The sequence below is a fragment of the Thunnus albacares genome, chromosome 3 (genome assembly GCF_914725855.1).
Source record: "Thunnus albacares chromosome 3, fThuAlb1.1, whole genome shotgun sequence".
Lineage (NCBI taxonomy): Eukaryota > Metazoa > Chordata > Actinopteri > Scombriformes > Scombridae > Thunnus > Thunnus albacares.
The window spans coordinates 37168118-37185805 of NC_058108.1; the positions used below are offsets into that span (position 1 = coordinate 37168118).

The following is a 17688-nucleotide window of genomic DNA, read 5'->3' on the forward strand; positions in this document are numbered from 1 at the left end:
TTTCACATGTCTATGAGTTGTTAACAGCTCCACCAAATAGTGATTTTTCCCTCTAAACTTCTCACATGCTTTCATTTCAATAAATGTTCAAATGATCCAATATTTCAGCAAAAATCAAAGATTAGATTTTTTCTTTTGTGATCTAAATATTACATAATTACATAATGACAAGCTTATAAATCACACTGCTTTGTTAAAGGTTAAACTAGCTGTTCCCAAACTTATGGCTTGTCACTCTTTACAAAAACTCTCAGTGTGTATTTGTGTCTCTTCGTCATGTTTCAGATGTCTCTGAGTCGTTTGCAGTTCCACCAAAGAGAAATTTCCCCTCACATGGTTTCAAATAAACAATTGTTTGAGACCCAAAAAGATAAAACTCTCCAACATTTCACAAAAATGCAAAGATTAAAGAAAAGTCCTGAAAAAAAATTAATCCAAATATATGTAGCAGAATTTTTTATCTTCTTTTCTACCCAATCTATCATCTGATGACCTCTCAGATTTATCTTATGACCTTCACAAAGTAGTTCAAACTAGCTCCACCTCAAGCAGCTACAACAATACAACGCTGCTTATGAGTTGACTCATCAGTGTTAACAATGTAGTTTGTTAAATTTATTTAATATATCAGTCACAGGCTGATTTTCTGCAAAATTAGTACTTTTACTTTAGTACATTAAGTAAACCTAGCTGGTAATACATTTGTACTTTTACTTAAGTAGGATTTTTCATGCAGGACTTTTACTTGTAATTAGTATTTTTACATTGTGGTATTGATACTTTTACTTAACCCTTCTATTGTGTTACGGTCAAATTTGACCCGTTTTCAAGTTTAGATGTGTGCAACATACTTTTATTTTTAAGACAAGGCTTCATTACATCCTCAATGGCTGCTGAATATAATAAAACATATTTTTTATCATTTCTTTTTTTTAACACTTATAAAAAAATGTTACATCTGTTGTAAATCTGTTGAAAATATTAACTTTATTAACTTTGCCAAAAAGAAAAAAATGCAGGAGTCGTTTACAGACATTGATTGAAAGAAATAAAGAGGGGTGACTATGAGGTTGAAGTGCTGACTTTCAGCTTTAGTTTGAGGGTGTTCACATCCATATTGGATAAACAGTCTCGTAGCCCTTTTTATAAACAGTCCCCAAAGTTCAGGACAAAGCAACAGGACAGTGATTCTAAACATACAGACAAGACAACCAAGGAGTTCCTGACTGGTCAATCAAACTAATCATTTCCCTGCTGATGAACAAACTGAAGGCAAAAAGCCCCAAAGCAAGCAGTTACAAAATGCATGAACATTATAATTATGTTTTACACTATCAGTCCATTTTTTGACAGAACTAAGACTCAGAATGTCTCAACACGGTTCTTATATCACTGGAACACTGACACTTTCCTTTATCCATTTATATACATATTAACTGTGTAAATTACTAATTAATAATTAATTATATTTCAACCTTCAATGACCAACAATGGACAAACAACAATAACTTGATTAAGTCTTAAGTTAAATATATCACTGGATTATTTTCTAATTACTCAAGTTACAAAAATGTGGAATCATATTTTTACAAAGTCGAATGACCAGTACATTTGTCTGAAAACAATTATAAAGAAAACCTTAAACTAAAATCTTTGTTTTTATCTTTATCTTATTACCCCAAACCCAAATGAAAACATATTTAAAGGTGTTTCAAGATATTTAAAATCACTGAAGAGCCTAAAACATTTTCTTGTAAGTATGAGTTAGTATGTAGTTAGTGTGTTTGTCACTGAGTGTTTCTCTACACAGGAGGAGACTCTTCCTCCTACACTGAACACAGAGAAACTGAAGAACCGACCCCCCAGACTTTAAACCCAGCATACAGAGGTTCAGTGAATGTGGTGTTGAAGGTGTGGAGGTGGATCAGTGTGTCAGAGGAGACTCTGTAGAAGGACAGAGTGCCAGCAGGATAGTCCACATACACTGCTACTTTGTTAGAGACAGAGGAGAAGGAGGGGGCATACATTGTAACATAATTGTGCCAGACATTATATAAGTAGGGATCATCATCATGACACCTCAGACCCCAGGATTGATTATTTCCTCCAAACATAGAGAGACCAGTGTTTCCTTTCCTACTGATTCCTCTGTAAGTCACTGATATTTGAACCTCTCCTCTCCACTCGACCTCCCAGTAACAGCGACCAGTCAGACCATCTCTACACAGCAGCTCATACCAGTGATCAAATCTCTCTGGATGATCAGGATATGGCTGCTCCTCTTCCACTGCTGTCACCTTCCTGTTGTTGTCAGACAGTTTGAGGTTTCTGTGTGCTGTGTTTGTGTCCAGTGTGAGTTCACAGGCATCTGATGGAGAGAACAAGACACAATACAGCAGCAGTTTATCATCTAACACACCTGATGGTTCATTCGTTGATTTACTAACAGACTGAATTAATTAGATAAAAGTTAATTGGATAAAAACTTCAGAATCACTTTTTCGATCTTCTGTCAAACAAAGAATTGAATGTAGATACACAAACGTTTAATTTAAATTATTTTAAAGCATATGGCTGCCAATTTTCTATATTTTTCATACTGTCAACAAATCTCATGTTTGGATCCAAACCAACAATGAACTGATCTGCTAACAAGTATTGCGTGTGTATCAAAGCCTGATATATCTTATTCCTCTGTGCTGTAGACAGACCTCCGTTGTTGTCCAAAAACTGCACTGGATGACATCCTCCTTCATCCCTGAGGGCAATGGTTACTGTAGTGTTTGTAAATGGTTCAAAAGAGTAAAAACAGCACTAAGATCATAACCCTCAGGAGAGAGGTTCCTAGCACAGCAGACAGCACTCCGCATGTGCAGAATGCGGATCTGTTTACGGCTTCCCTAGCTTGCTGTGCTACATATGGCAACCCCTTGACTTTGTACTACATTATAAATTTCTCAAAGAACTTCAGTGCAAAGTCAAGAGGTTGTGATACGTAGCACCACAAGCTAGTGAAGCTGTAAACAGAAACACATTTCTGTGCATGCTCATAGCATCTGTTGTACTAGGAATCTCACTCCTGAAGGTTACTACCATACCAAACTACCATATCCACCGTCTTCTTAAAAAAGGAACATGTCACCCAGTACAGCGGTGTGGCTCACTGACATGTTTTTAGAAGGTTTTGGACAACAATGCAGGTCTATGACACAGAGGAATAAGATATATCAGGCTTTGGATAAATACACAATATTTGTTAGTAGATCAGCTCATTGTTGGTTTGGATCCATACATGAGATTTATTGATAATAAAAAAAAATACAGAAAGTCACCAGCCAAATCCTTTAACATGTGCTGCCTTGTTTTCATGAATCAAAGTGAAAAAACACTTACACTTCCTCAGACCAGGTTTCAGCCTCTGCTCTCCACCATGATCCAGCCTGGAGGAAGAAATAAGGTCAGGATTACCTTTCAGAAGCTTCCTCAAAAATGATCTTTACCTAGAACAACAATTCTGACAACAAAGCAAAGTATGTCTGTAAGTCTGCATATCTCTTGAACCGTTCATCCAATTGACTCCACACGACTCCACACTTGGCAGATGCATTGCTGAGGAACAAAGGGAGTGCACTGTTGAATTTGGTGCAATTTTGACACGCGATATGTTTAATATTAATAAACTCTAAATACAACAGCAATCTGTGAGCTGCTCCGCTCTATGCAGGGGCAGGACGGAGCTTCAGAGCTCTGTTGACTGACTCCAGTATGTCAGGAGAGACCAGAGACGAGGCACAACACAAGTCAGAGAAAAGTGCTCTAAAGATAGAAACGTAGACAGCGAAAACAGAGGTTTTAATCAAGAATGGACACTCTTACCCCGTGTCTAGACATAAAGCGAAGTATTAGCAGCACTTTTAGCAGATCAACAGTGAGTGACTACACAGGAGGCGCTCAGATACATTGTTGAGCGAAGGTCACCTGCATTTTGGAAGCACTCAGAGACCAATACACCTGTAAAACGTGATAAAATATGCACGTAATATGGAGCAAATACTTCCACAGGCAGTTCAAAACCAGTTTGTCTCATATGCTCCAAGACCGTGGCAATTGTGAAACGCCACTACAGACAAAGCACAAATCTCTGGAGTAAACATATCCACTCAAATCCAAACGGAGGGCACAGAAAAAAAGGAATGATATAAGAGCCCTAACTGATCCACTTTATTTTACGATGCATATTATTTTATTTTTGAACACAGCCCTTATTTTACTTGAAATGAGAAAAGAACATGTATTTACTATTAGAGTGCTTAGCCTATTATTTATATCGTCTGTGTATAACAGAATGTTAGTTTCTTTCATGCTGTTGGTGTATATACTCATTCACACCTCATATCAACTGTATTAATCTTTCTGTGTGGTAAATAACATGATGGTGACAGAATGAAAAAGGCAGAACTCAACTGTGAGGGCAGTGCAGCACCCGGACAGTCTACAGCATGCACACGTTAGAGTCATCTTGTATTTTATCTTCAAAAAAGGGAGAGGTTGCAAGCATGATTTGATTTAATGTCTAAATAATTAAATTTGCAAGATGAACACAAAGTATATTGTGAACTTTCCACACTATCACTAACAGACTAATGTTAGTGGAGCAGAGTAGCGAACTCCAGCAGTAACAAACCAGACCAGCTGACCAACACACACTGCAGTATTAATCAACTTAAACCAACTCTGAGGTGAGAAAATAACTCTGAATAGTCTGTTTCACCACAAAAACCCTGCGCCCACTAAGCATCTTGTGCAGCGATGTCTTTCCCCAGAGCTAACAGTGCAGCAGAGAGGCTGCTCCCCACTGCTGGGGACATGACGTTAACAATACAGCAGAGCACTCCGCCTCCCCCTCATTTTGTTATTCTCATACAGGCAGGAGACACTAAGATGCTTTCAAATTCATTAATTCATGAATTAATGCAGTTAACTTTTCAAATAAAAAGGCTGCAGACCATTTAGCTTAACTGCCAGTTATGTATCATTGTATTTCAGTGGACTAAGGACACCAATGAATGGTTTGGCACATATTATTCTGGAGACTGAAAATAGTGCCCCCTTTTCTATTCATTCAATCAATAATTCTCAATGGATTTGGACACAAATGTGAGATTCCCAAAGATTCACAGCCCTAGTCAAAAATTAACCTTTAAACTTAATTTATTAATCATGTTTCAACGTGAATAGGCTAACTTTGTAATTGTCTAAATGTGATTCAAGGTCTGACCAAGTTTTCTGATTCTTTACAACACTTCAGTGATGATATAAGTCCCCTTTTATGTCTTATGCTGTCTGTGTAGCATAAAGGAACAACTCAACTTATCATCACTGCTGTATTTTACTATTCTGTTCTGATCTTATCTGTAACTTTCTTGAATGAGAATGGAAGTTTATAGTGTTACCTGCATATTTTATGATATTGCTGCACATTTTTCACTCATACACAAATGCAGAGTAAGTATTTAAGACAGTGCTGGACTTGCTAGTTTGATATTTTAAGTGTGGAAATTTATTCACAAAGTGGAGTGCTTGACTCACTTTGTTATTGGAGGATGTAGCCAGCTAGAAGGAGAGGGGTGGGATGCACACACAGGGACAGGAGCACAGAGAGAGAGAGAGAGAGAGACTTGAGAAAAATAGTTTTTGACAGCCATATCAATTCAATAAGCTATTCAACATGAATGAATAATATTCAACGGATGCAAATTTTCCTAATGATATGTCTCCTCACACTCATAAAGTTAAAGTAAGTGAGGGCTCAATCAACAAAAATCGCTTGCATTGTTGTTTTAATCTACCCAAGTTTCTGTTTAAAACATAAAATTAATATTATAAACAGTAGTAAATTATTGAACAAAAAACAGCATTCTCCAACCAAAGACATTCCTTATTTCTTCACTGTTGTAGTAGCTAGGCCTGAACTTAATGCCACTGAGGGGCTGCAGATGGACTAGTAACTGACATGTCCACCGTAAGGCCATGTTCAGACTGACATGAGACTGCATGAAAAAACACAGTCCTCTTATTCGTTAGAACTAGTGCAGTGCCCATTCAAGACGTGCCTGTTCTGAACAGGCCGATTGCTTATTATTTCTCGAGAACTGCATATATATGTATCAATTAAAACAATGAGGATTTTAATAAATGAAATGGTTTTAATCCAGGCAGAATTGAGACTGCCTGAATTAAAACTAAGACTAAACTAAGGTTGAAACGTGGAAGCAGTTGACAGCCTTCCATTGGTTGATACTGCTGCCAATAAAACATGTCTGTGCTCCTATTGGCTAGTTTTACTGCCTCTGCCGCTAATTTTTCTCCTGTGTATGGTCGTTCTTCTCTCTCGGGCAGTTTAACTGAGCAGGGCGAGTGCCTTTGTCCCGCTCAGCAAGTCAGAGCCCAGAAGCACCGCCCCGCTGTGATGTGATGGTGTTTATATCAAACAGTGCCCACTGCACTCAGACATGGAGCTAAACGGCTCGTTGTTTGCTTGTTTATTCAAAGTTTATTAATATTAAATGTGGCGCATGTCCAAACAACTTCACACTCGACACTGCACTTCCTTGGGTCCTCAGCAGTAAACCCACCAAGTGTGAACTCAAGTCAGAGTCCAGAAGCCCCGTCCCACTGTGATGTGATGGTGCTTATATCAAACAGCCCCTGCCACACTACTGCACACAGAGCTGAGCAGTTCGCTATTTGCATGTTTATTCACAGTTTTTAATACTGAACTTGTCGCGTCACCTGTTGAGTGTTAGATGGATGTTCATTTGTGCTTTAGAACGTAACCGCCGTGAAACAATCAGAAAATAACGTATTTCTGTCATTCACGGGCTTTCTCTCAAAAGAAAACTCTCCAGCGCTGTCTCTCTGTCGCTCGGTCATGCTCTCAGCTCACTTGCCTTTTCTCTCTCTTTGTGTCTTGTCTTTTCTTTGAATGAGTCGGGAAACCCACAGCAAAGCCTAACTTTTAACATTATTAAACAAAGAGAGATGTCATCCCTTCTTCTCTCTCATGGCAAGGTTGTACAGCTCTGATCAGTCGCAGAGCCGAGAAGCCTAATCCTGCTGCTGCAGAGCGGAGCGGCTCACAGATCGCTTGTTTATTCCAAGTTCATTAATATTGAATGTGTCACGTGTCCAAATTGCACCAAATTTGATAATGCACTCCACTATATCCTCAGCAATGCACCCGCCAAGTGTGAAGTGGTTCAGATGATCGGTTCTTGAGATATGCAAAGGACAAACATACATACAGACAGATAGAGTTTCCTTGCTTTATATACAGAGATGGGGACAGCACTGATGCAATAGGGGTGCCAACATAGTGGGCTCTGGCAAAACAACACAGGGTTGTCCAAACACCTTTAGCTGCAATGCAACATGACATAATCCAGAAAGACGCTGCATTGGCTAATTATATTCATGCAAGCGTGCATTCCTGTTGGATTACTTTGTTACACAAATGCCTTGTTTCTGCTGTTTACCTCATGTTCATCGTGATGAAAGATAAAATAATTGCTCCCTCAATAACTTTCCAGAGTCCAATCTTCCTTTCTTCTGGCTTTAAGTGATATTTATTGCTCACAGAACAATGATCTTAAAATGTTCATGGAAGAAGCATTACCTCGCAGCAGCATTATCCTGGTATAACAGTCAAAAACTGTTTGTTCCTTTTGTTTACCAAAATCTGACAGCTAATTGAAAGTTCCTACCTATACCCTATATTGATTACATTACAAAGGTGACATCTCTTATACAAACTGGGGAACTACATTTAATTGACCTCTCTAGTAAATGACTTCCACTGTTATCAGCAGTGCTGCTGGTACTGAGAACCAACAGTCCTCAGTTTGTGAGTGAGACAGAGAAACAGTGTGTGAGCTCTTGTTTGTTCATACCTGAGAGTGTCCAGTCTGCACTGTGGATCCTTCAGCAGCTTCACCCCTGAGTCTCCTGGATGATTGTAGCTCAGATCCAGCTCTCTCAGATGGGAGGGGTTGGATCTCAGAGCTGAGGCCAAAGAAGCACAGCCTTCCTCTGTAATCACACAGCCTGACAGACTGGACACACACACACACACACACACACACAAAATGATAATTTGTTTGTTGTTCCTTGTGTAAATTATCTGATTATAATGAACTAAGTGATATATTATCTCATTGGTCCACTGCTTTAATTTTTTTTTTTTATTTAGTTAGGAACTTTATTGTTCACATTGCGGAAAACTGTCTTTGAATTCACCAAATAGCGTTGAAACAAACATAAGACTACTGCACAGCACAGGTGAAATGCTGGGTCAGCAGCAGAGCTGTGCCCCTTTACAACACAGTAAAATGACATCAGTAACCATCACCAACAAAATCAGTTGACTTAATCATCTGGTGAGTGTTACCTTTGCTGGAGAATCTTAGAAAGTGCATCTGGTTTTGATGGATTTCAAAACAAATGCACAGTTAGCGGAAAAAATGAATTTTCTTAAATAATTCCCTGGGACCAGAAATTGTATTGCCGATGGTTGATACAACAACTGAGGATAACCTACACAATAAAATCCTACATATGTTCAGTGTTTTCACTGTCATTTAACTGAATACAAAGAAAATGAGCAATTTGACATTTTCAATATCAAATATGCTTATTAACTTAACTTGCACATTGGTACGACTTTGATGTCTGTGCTGCTTACAGTCTTTGTTCAATCATAAAGCCTTGGTTTGTGTTTTTTAAGTCTGTTAATACCATACTGACGTGCCATTATGTACATGGAAATGGGTCTCAGTCACTGTAACAATTCCTACTCTCCATACTGACCCCAAAGATATTCTCTTGGAACAAGACCACATTGTAATAAATGGAGGCCAAAATCCACAGCCTTCGTTCTTAGATTCAGCTTAGGCTAAAATGACACTTCAGCAGTCTGAGTCGATGTATTCCAAAAGTAACAGCCTGTGTAGAACAAAATTCTCCAGAATGTTCCTTGCCAAGTTTCAGTGGAGTGATACATTCTAATGGTTGCATGTAGCTTTGTTGCCAGAATCAGTGTTTTACTAATATATTAATATATATTCATATATTACTTGAAACAAAAAGAGAGAATTTCATCCTAAACAGACTGTAACTCTGGAACACATCCACTTGATTTAGTCAACTGAGATTTCTGAAGAATCATATTAGCATCAGCTGAACTTTGGAAAAAAGGTACACCTATTGTTTTAAATGTTTTCTGCTGCCTAAAAAGAGAGAGATAGAAAGAGCTGAGAGCACCAGCGAGAGAGAGAGATAGATAGATTGAGAGAGAGAGGGACAGTGCAGCAGTGGTTGAGCAAGGAGAGCGAGCAGTGGTAGAGTAATTGAGAGAAATAAAATGTTATTTTTTGATTGTTTCATGGTGGTTATGTTTTAAAGCACAAATAAATAACCATCAAATACTGAACAGACTTACTGTGGAAACAGATACCCTTTGTTTCTGTTTAATTTTCCTCCTCTGCATTTCTCCTTTTCATTCATTCATTACAATCAACTAATGCAGCAGTAAATACAAAGAACAACAGAACAAATCTGTGTTGGTTCTGTGGTGTTGGCATTTCAAATCTGATGCCTGCAGTGCACCATAGGAGCATCAAATAATGTGCATCAAATGATGCGTGCCAATTATTACTGTCAGTGTGTTTGGGCCTTAAGGGCCGAGAGTTTTGGCCTCTATCTCTTACTGTGAAGTCAGTATGAATCGTTACAGTGATCAAGACCCATTTCAAAGTACATAATGGCACATCAATATTGTATGAGAACAGACTGTAAAAAAACCCCAAAAACAAACCTGGTACGTCCCAGAAGCCTACTGTTAGTTAGGATGCATGCCTCATAACCACTACATCTGCAATTCAATTCTGGCAGCAGACCTTTGTTGCATGCCATTCCTTGTCATTCACTCCCCTCACTGTCATAAAATGGCCAAAAATATATTTTAAAAAAGGAAAATTTCAGATCTATCCTTTAACGTCACATGGCTGAAGCTTCATGTTTACCAAACAGACACGAAAGTGGTGTCAATCTTCTCATCTAACTTTTCTACAAGAATGCAAATAATTGTATTTCCAAACATGTCAAAGTATTCTTTTATAACCAAGTCCTGACCTGAGAGTCTTCAGTGTACAGTGTCGACTCTCCAGTCCAGCAGAGAGTAGCTTCACTCCTGAATCCCGCAGGTCATTGTTACTCAAGTCAAGCTCTCTCAGACTTGACGACTGGGAGCTGAGAACTGAGGACAGAGCTCCACAGCATCTCTCTGACAGATTACAGCCACTCAGCCTGAGAGATAGTAGGTGACAAATGACAAAAGACAAGCACTGACACTGTTTCTGTTGAATACAATTTTAAAATATCAGTTTTTAAATCAAATTTTTGAGTTGCTTTCTGTTACTTAATGAGTCGACTGATTGCTCATTAGGTTGTTGGTAAAGAGATAAGTTAACAAAGTTTTTATTGTATTTTACTGGGAATAGCAATGGACTCAGTACTTCCAAATATAGTATATGGTTGGCGATTATCTGTAGTTTTCTTATTGTCAAGAAATCTCCTGTGAGACGAACCACCAATGAATTGAACAGGTATTGTAAATAGTTGTTGTGCAAAAACTAGTAAAAACATGTCAGTGAGCTGCACCGCTGCACTGGGTGACATGTTCCTTCATTATGAAGAGTTTGGTCACGTTAGTTTGTTTAGAAACATCACCAAAGACTTAAAAACAGTGATCATGTTTTCAGTCTATAGAGAACAGTTCTGTGTAAGGCAGACACCACTGAGCACACCTGGGAAAATTGTTTGTATTGTAAATTATTGATATTTTCAATGTCTTTCTAGCTTGTATGAAATTAAAGTGAAGTTCTGGAACTTGGTTGTGGAAATGTGCTAACCGCATGATTATATACACATCAGAAATTCCACTTTTTCCTAACAACAAAGGTAAAGTTAGTCTGCACGTCTCTTCTGCATTTCCTTTTCTGAATACTCCAGCTCCTATAAACATGAATCCATTGCATGCCACCATTTCTTCTTGTGTGTCAGATGTATATTCATACTGATCATATCAATAAGACTCTGTCCCAAATATTGTACACTTCTCAAAGAATTTCAGCACAAAGTCAAGAGGTAGTGATATGTAGCAAAGAATCCAGCAAATCTCTGTAAACAGAACTGCATTCCTGCACCTGCTCAGTGGTGTTTGCCTCATATAGAATTTCTCTCCAGAGATTATTAGTCTTTAGTTTTTGGAAAACAACGGAGGTCTATGGCAAAGAGCAATAAGATACTGAGACTAGAGCTGTCATGATATCAGATTTTCACAACATGATTATTGTGCCCAAAAGAATTTACGATACAGGTATTATCACAATATTTATAGAAAAAGTATATATATGTACATTTATAGAAAAGAAATAATGCTATCAGTCAAATCATCTTTAACTTTGGTTATTGTGTTTTGCCACTTTTCTGACACATTAATTACACTCACAGAGAGAGTCGGTAACCTATACATAGTTTGAACACACTGAAGTATAAGGTTTTTATTTCTGCCTAGAGCTGTGACTTATTAGCTGGAAAACACAATGGGAGCACAGCATGCAGCTGTACCTGGTCCAAGTTCAAATTTAATAACAATACCACAGAAAATGAATATTTTACATGTTTTTTCAAGGGTATGTCTGGGCGTCTTTCAAAAAAAAAGCCATTTAGAGACATCAAATAACCCCTGCTTACCAGATTTAATCGACTGAACCTTTGCCAATGTAACAAGACTGTTTTTGTTGGAGTTGTATCAGTCAGTGAAGTAATATGAGGCTTCACAGTGGAGTGGCGTGAATTTTGTAATTGTTTGTTTGTTGGTGGTCTATCTTGAAATGGTTTGCATCAATTGAATCACAAGTGTCTTAGCTTTCCAAAGATGTGTCATATGAGTACCCACTTAAAGACAGGAGTTGTGTACTTAGCATAGTTGTGTACTTAACGGCGGACGGGCCATCACACTCTCCTACAAGGTTAAGGGGTTTCAAGAGGTGCTAGATTATTTATGCGATATTATCGTATTTGTATCATTAACATGATATCAATATTACATGGTTATCGTCAATACTGTTACGTCATGACACACCTAATACAGTATATCAGCCTTTGTATGCACAAACAATACTTACTAAAACAGTTCATTGCTTGTCTGTCTCTGCACCTGAGATTTGTTGACATGAAGAAAAATATAGAAAATCGCCACATATATCTTTTAAGTTACTTTTCTTAAAATAATTTACACAAATATGCTTTGGTCTTCAGTAAGCAATGACTGTATTAATTTGTGGAGGTTTAACAAACAATTTCAATTTGTTTCTGGTAAAATCACCTAATCAGTTAGTTTCCTACATCTTGTGAGTGTTATTGGACTAAGAATTTCATGTCATGAGAACAACCCTACACATGTGATACAGTTAGTATCTGCAGTTGTCTGTGCACCTACAGAGCTTTGTTGGAGGCTTTGACCACTGGCAGCAGCCTCAGAAGAGCCTCCTCTGAAGCAGAGTATTTCTTCAGGTCAAACACGTCCAGATCTTTTTCTGATGACAGTAAGATGAAGACCAGAGCTGACCACTGAGCAGGAGACAGTTTATCTGTGGAGAGACTTCCTGAACTCAAGGACTGTTGGATCTTCTCCACTAGAGAATGATCATTCAGTTCATTCAGACAGTGGAACAGATTAATGCTTCTCTCTGCAGACAGATTCTCACTGATCTTCTCCTTGATGTAGTCGACTGTTTCCTGATTGGTCAGTGAGCTACTTCCTTTCTGTGTCAGAAGACCTTGTAGGAGAGTCTGGTTGGTCTGCAGTGAAAGACCCAGAAGGAAGCGGAGGAACAAATCCAGGTGTCCATTTGGACTCTGTAAGGCCCCATCAACAGCACTCTGGTAGAGATGTGTCAGTTTAGTAGTCTTGCTTCTTTTTGAGTGCAGGGAGGTTGATTGTTTTTCTGCCAGCAGATTGACTCCAGAGTTGATGAATGTCAGATGGACATGAAGAGCGGCCAGAAACTCCTGAACGCTCAGATGGACGAAGCAGAACACCTTGTCCTGGTACAGCCCTCTCTCCTCTTTAAAGATCTGTGTGAACACTCCTGAGCACACTGATGCTGCTCTGATATCGATGCCACACTCTGTCAGGTCTGATTCATAGAAGATCAGGTTGCCTTTCTGCAGCTGCTCAAAAGCCAGTTTTCCTAGAGAAACAATCATCTTCCTGTTTTTTTTATTCCAGTGTGGATCTGTCTCAGCTCCTCCATCATACTTGACCTTCTTCATTTTGGTCTGAACTACAAGGAAGTGGATGTACATCTCAGTCAGGGTCTTCGGCAGCTCTCCACTCTCTATGCTTTTCAACACATCCTCCAGAACTGTAGCAGTGATCCAGCAGAAGACTGGCATGTGGCACATGATGTGGAGGCTTCGTGATGTCTTGATGTGGGAGATGATTGTGCTGGCCTGCTCCTCATCTCTGAATCTTTTCCTGAAGTATTCCTCCTTCTGTGGGTCAGTGAACCCTCTGACCTCTGTCACCATGCTGACACACTCAGGAGGGATCTGATTGGCTGCTGCCGGTCGTGTGGTTATCCAGAGGTGAGCAGAGGGAAGCAGTTTCCCCCTGATGAGGTTTGTCAGCAGCACATCCACTGAGGTGGACTTTGTAACATCAGTCAGGATCTCATTGTTGTGGAAGTCCAGAGGAAGTCGACACTCATCCAGACCGTCAAAGATGAACACAACCTGGATCTCTTCAAACCTGCAGATTCCTGCTTCTTTGATTTCAGTAAAGAAGTGATGAACAAGTTCCATCAAGCTGTACTTTTCCTCTTTCAGCACATTCAGCTCTCTGAAAGTGAATGGAAATGTGAACTGTATGTCCTGGTTGGCTTTGTCTTCAGCCCAGTCCAGAGTGAACTTCTGTGTTAAGACTGTTTTCCCAATGCCAGCCACTCCCTTTGTCATCACTGTTCTGATTGGTTTATCTCCTCCAGGTGAGGCTTTAAAGATGTCTTCTTGTCTGATGGTTGTTTCTGGTCTGTCTTGTTTCCTGGATGCTTTTTCAATATGTCTGACCTCATGTTCATCATTGACCTCTGCAGTCCCTCCCTCTGTGATGTAGAGCTCTGTGTAGATCTGATTCAGAAGGGTTGGGTTTCCTGCTTTAGAAATCCCCTCAAACACACTCTGAAACTTCTTCCTCAGGTTAGATTTGAATTGACGTTGACAAACTGCAGCAGTAATTCCTGAATGAGGACACAACAAATAAGATCAGTGAGTGGATGTTAGTGAAAATATGAGAAAAGTGGAGTGTGGAAAATCCTCTTACTATTCTGCAGACAGTCAGCCAGCTCCTCCTGCTTCATTGTCCTCAGGAAGTGCAGTATGATTCTCTGAAATGCTTCTCTGCTGCTCCTCATCAGCTCTTCCTCCTCACCAGCCAACACCTTCTCATCCTCACTCTGCCTCTCTAAGCATTCTGGGTAATCTGGACTCAAAACACTCTGTATCTTCCTCAGCTCGTTCTTCACAAAAGCGGTGATGTCCTCCTCAAGACGCTGAAAAATAAAACCTGATATGTAAAACATTTTTGTTTCATTTCATTTGCAGTTGAAGTAGAAGTTCCTGTATATTTACACACCATAAAAATGGAGTTCAAGTCTGTTGGATGCTGCTGAACAGACTGACCACTGGGAACCTCTGACTTTTGCTGCTGAACTCTGTGGAGAAAACAGAAATCATGATTTCTAAAAATATCAACAAATACACATGCTTGCATATGACATTTTCTGCATGAGGTGTTATGAGTTTTCATGTATCAACAAAGTCACCTTTACATTGATCTAAGAATTATTGTCAATTGTGTGAAAGTGTCTCATTGTTTATCCACAATTCTTTGAAGGAAACCATGTCATCTATTTTTACTGGAAAACTCCGCCTTGTCTCTTAACTTTATCTGGTGCCAACAGATAGAAAACCAAAAAAGCCTATGGAAAGAAACTGATCAGGAAATTTGCAGAAAAGCAGAAATCACATCACATGTACTGTATGACGTATCCTTTAAGCAAAAATAAGCAATATTTTGTGTCCAACAATTGGTGACCATTCAAAACAATATACAAAATTTAAAGTCCACAGTGAATCACTATCTTAATGTGGTTGAGGGATTTGCAAACCTCCATGACTATCAGAGCTGTTAGGGGCAATAGCCCCCGTTAGGGTGTCACAGTCACAGGTTGTTATTTGTCATTTTTTATTAGTTGCTAAACTTCAAGGGGGTGGGCCTTATGTAAAATGAGCATGCCAGAGGGCAGATGCCAAAAAGGAGAGTAATGATATGGACACGTGAGAATGACATTCTGCACATGAATACAAAGAGCAACTTTTCATTGAGACCCTGATGGACAATAAGTGATAATCATCCCTGAAGTATTATTATTTAGTTTCTGTCTCTATTTGCCTCTCTTTGTTAACTTAAATCCTACAGTGGAGTTTTCTACAGAGAACAATAGGGTCGCCTACCCAACTATGGGGGAATTGAGAGGAAGGCTTGGACTGTTTGTGCTTACACATTGTACAGCAGTTCAGAGAATCCAGCCTTATTAGAGCCTCTGCATGGGGTCCTGGAGAGGGTGTTGCTAGTAAAGTAGAGCCCTAGTCTAGACTGTCTATTATAAACATGATTTTCAAGCACAATGTGGTTCATAAATTTACCTTGTATCAGAACACCTTGGGGTGTCACACATACAGAGACATACGACTGCAGAAATCGTGTGTCCCGACAAGCAACACGCTTTTGCCAACATCAGCTTGACAAAAATTTCCATGGCAGATAGGATTTTAGATCTTGCTGAAGATTTGGACAGCCAAATTAAGCACAAAGTTAAGTCAGTTGTTGCATTTTTGGTTGTAATTGATGAGAGCACAGACATTACAGATGTTGCTCAACTGGCCATTTTCATTCGTGGTGTTGATGAGACTTTGAATATCATCAAGGAGTTCCTTGAATTGGTGCTGGTGTTGTGACAGACACAAAAGCAAATTAAAATTTCAGCTGTCTTGTTGGCACACTGGACAGGGTCAGCTTGGACTGTGCTCCTGCTGTCAGCCTAGCTACAGATGGTGCACCATCAATGATCAGGAAAAAGGCAGGTGTTGTGACAAAATTCAGAGAGAAAGTACAGGCCGCAAGTGGAGGGCATAGTTTTTGGACTTTTCACTGTATTTTGCACCAGGAAGCATTGTGTTGCAAGTCATTAAGAATGGATCATGTCATGGGAGTGGTTGTCTGTACTATTTATTTCATTCAAGCCAGAGGTCTTAAGGATTATCAATTTGACAGCCTTCTTGCTGACAAAGACATTACCCATGGCTTGCCATACCACGATGCAGTAAGGTAGTGAAGCCAAGGAGCTGTGCTGATGCATTTCTTTGATTTATGAGAGGAAATCGGACAATTTATGGAGCAAAAGGGAAAACCAGTAGCGGAATTACAGGATCAGAATGGCTGCAGGACTTCGCATTTATGGTGGACCACTTGAATAATCTGAACAAAATGACGCAAGGCTGCAACAAAGTTGTCACACAGAATTATGACAGCATACGCACTTACAAATTGAAGCTGAATTGCAGGAGATGCAGCTGTCAAATTGTGACCCTGCTCATTTTCCCTGTCTAATAAATGTGTGTGCCACTGGAATTGATGCTGACATGAATTGGTACAAAGATAAAATTATGGAATTTCTACAGTTTCAGCAACAGTTTCAGGACTTTGGTGAACTAGAGACAGAATACACAGCTCGCCATTCACAGTCAAGGCTTCTGATCTACCCATTGACATCATACTTGAGATAACTGACTTGAAAAGAGACTCACATTTGAAGGACAAATTTGCCTCAGTGGTATTGGACACATTTTATCCGTATCTCTTAGGCTACCCCAAATTGACACACACAGGCACTTAAATTGCATTAAGTGTAAAATTGGCAACTGCTCAGGGTTTGAAACCTAATATTGATGCATCTGTGAAGGCTAAGAAGTGCCAGGTTTCAGGAGCAAGTTAAACAGGGAGTAGCCTACTTCATGTAAAACGCTGATCAGAGGCTTTTCCATCCTGACCAGAATACATTTTTCTGAAAAAACAATGAATACTAAGTGTGGTCAGATTTAAAGATATTGAACATTGCACAAAATATTGTCATTCAGCAGCTTCAGTACAAAAGAATCTGTAAAAAACTGAGACATAATTTTGTTGAAATTGAACTTATTTTTCTTAAGACATCTCAGGCTGTTCATTATCTGTTTTATAAATGGATGGTTCATTAATTGTGAAAGTTTTCAGAATGTGTGGTCCTCCATACCGAGATAGCGTGTGTTATGACAAAAGGTTTATGCAATTTAGGCATCATTTAATTGGTTTATGACATTCATTTGAGCTAATACAGGCTACAATATAATACAATATAATAAAACAATAATGATAATATGTGATATGATGCGTATTTATTTGTATTATTTTGCAGGGTGTCTATGCATATTTTGTGCATTGAGCTACTGTTTTAACACCTGTTCATG

General features: G+C 39.1%; 1 protein-coding gene across 1 annotated transcript in view; it reads right to left on the minus strand.

Annotated features, from left to right (window-relative positions):
- Positions 1–1094: 1094 nt before the first annotated feature.
- Positions 1095–17688, minus strand: part of LOC122975189 (NACHT, LRR and PYD domains-containing protein 3-like) — a 46996-nt gene continuing 30402 nt past the window's right edge. Inside the window, exons 4-8 of the mRNA XM_044343475.1 lie at positions 12560–14345; positions 10189–10362; positions 7950–8111; positions 3394–3440; positions 1095–2368 (exon numbers count right to left, since the gene is read on the minus strand). Of these exons, the coding sequence (XP_044199410.1) occupies positions 1827–2368; positions 3394–3440; positions 7950–8111; positions 10189–10362; positions 12560–14345 (2711 nt within the window). The 3' untranslated portion in view covers positions 1095–1826. The remainder of the gene's footprint in view (positions 2369–3393; positions 3441–7949; positions 8112–10188; positions 10363–12559; positions 14346–17688) is intronic.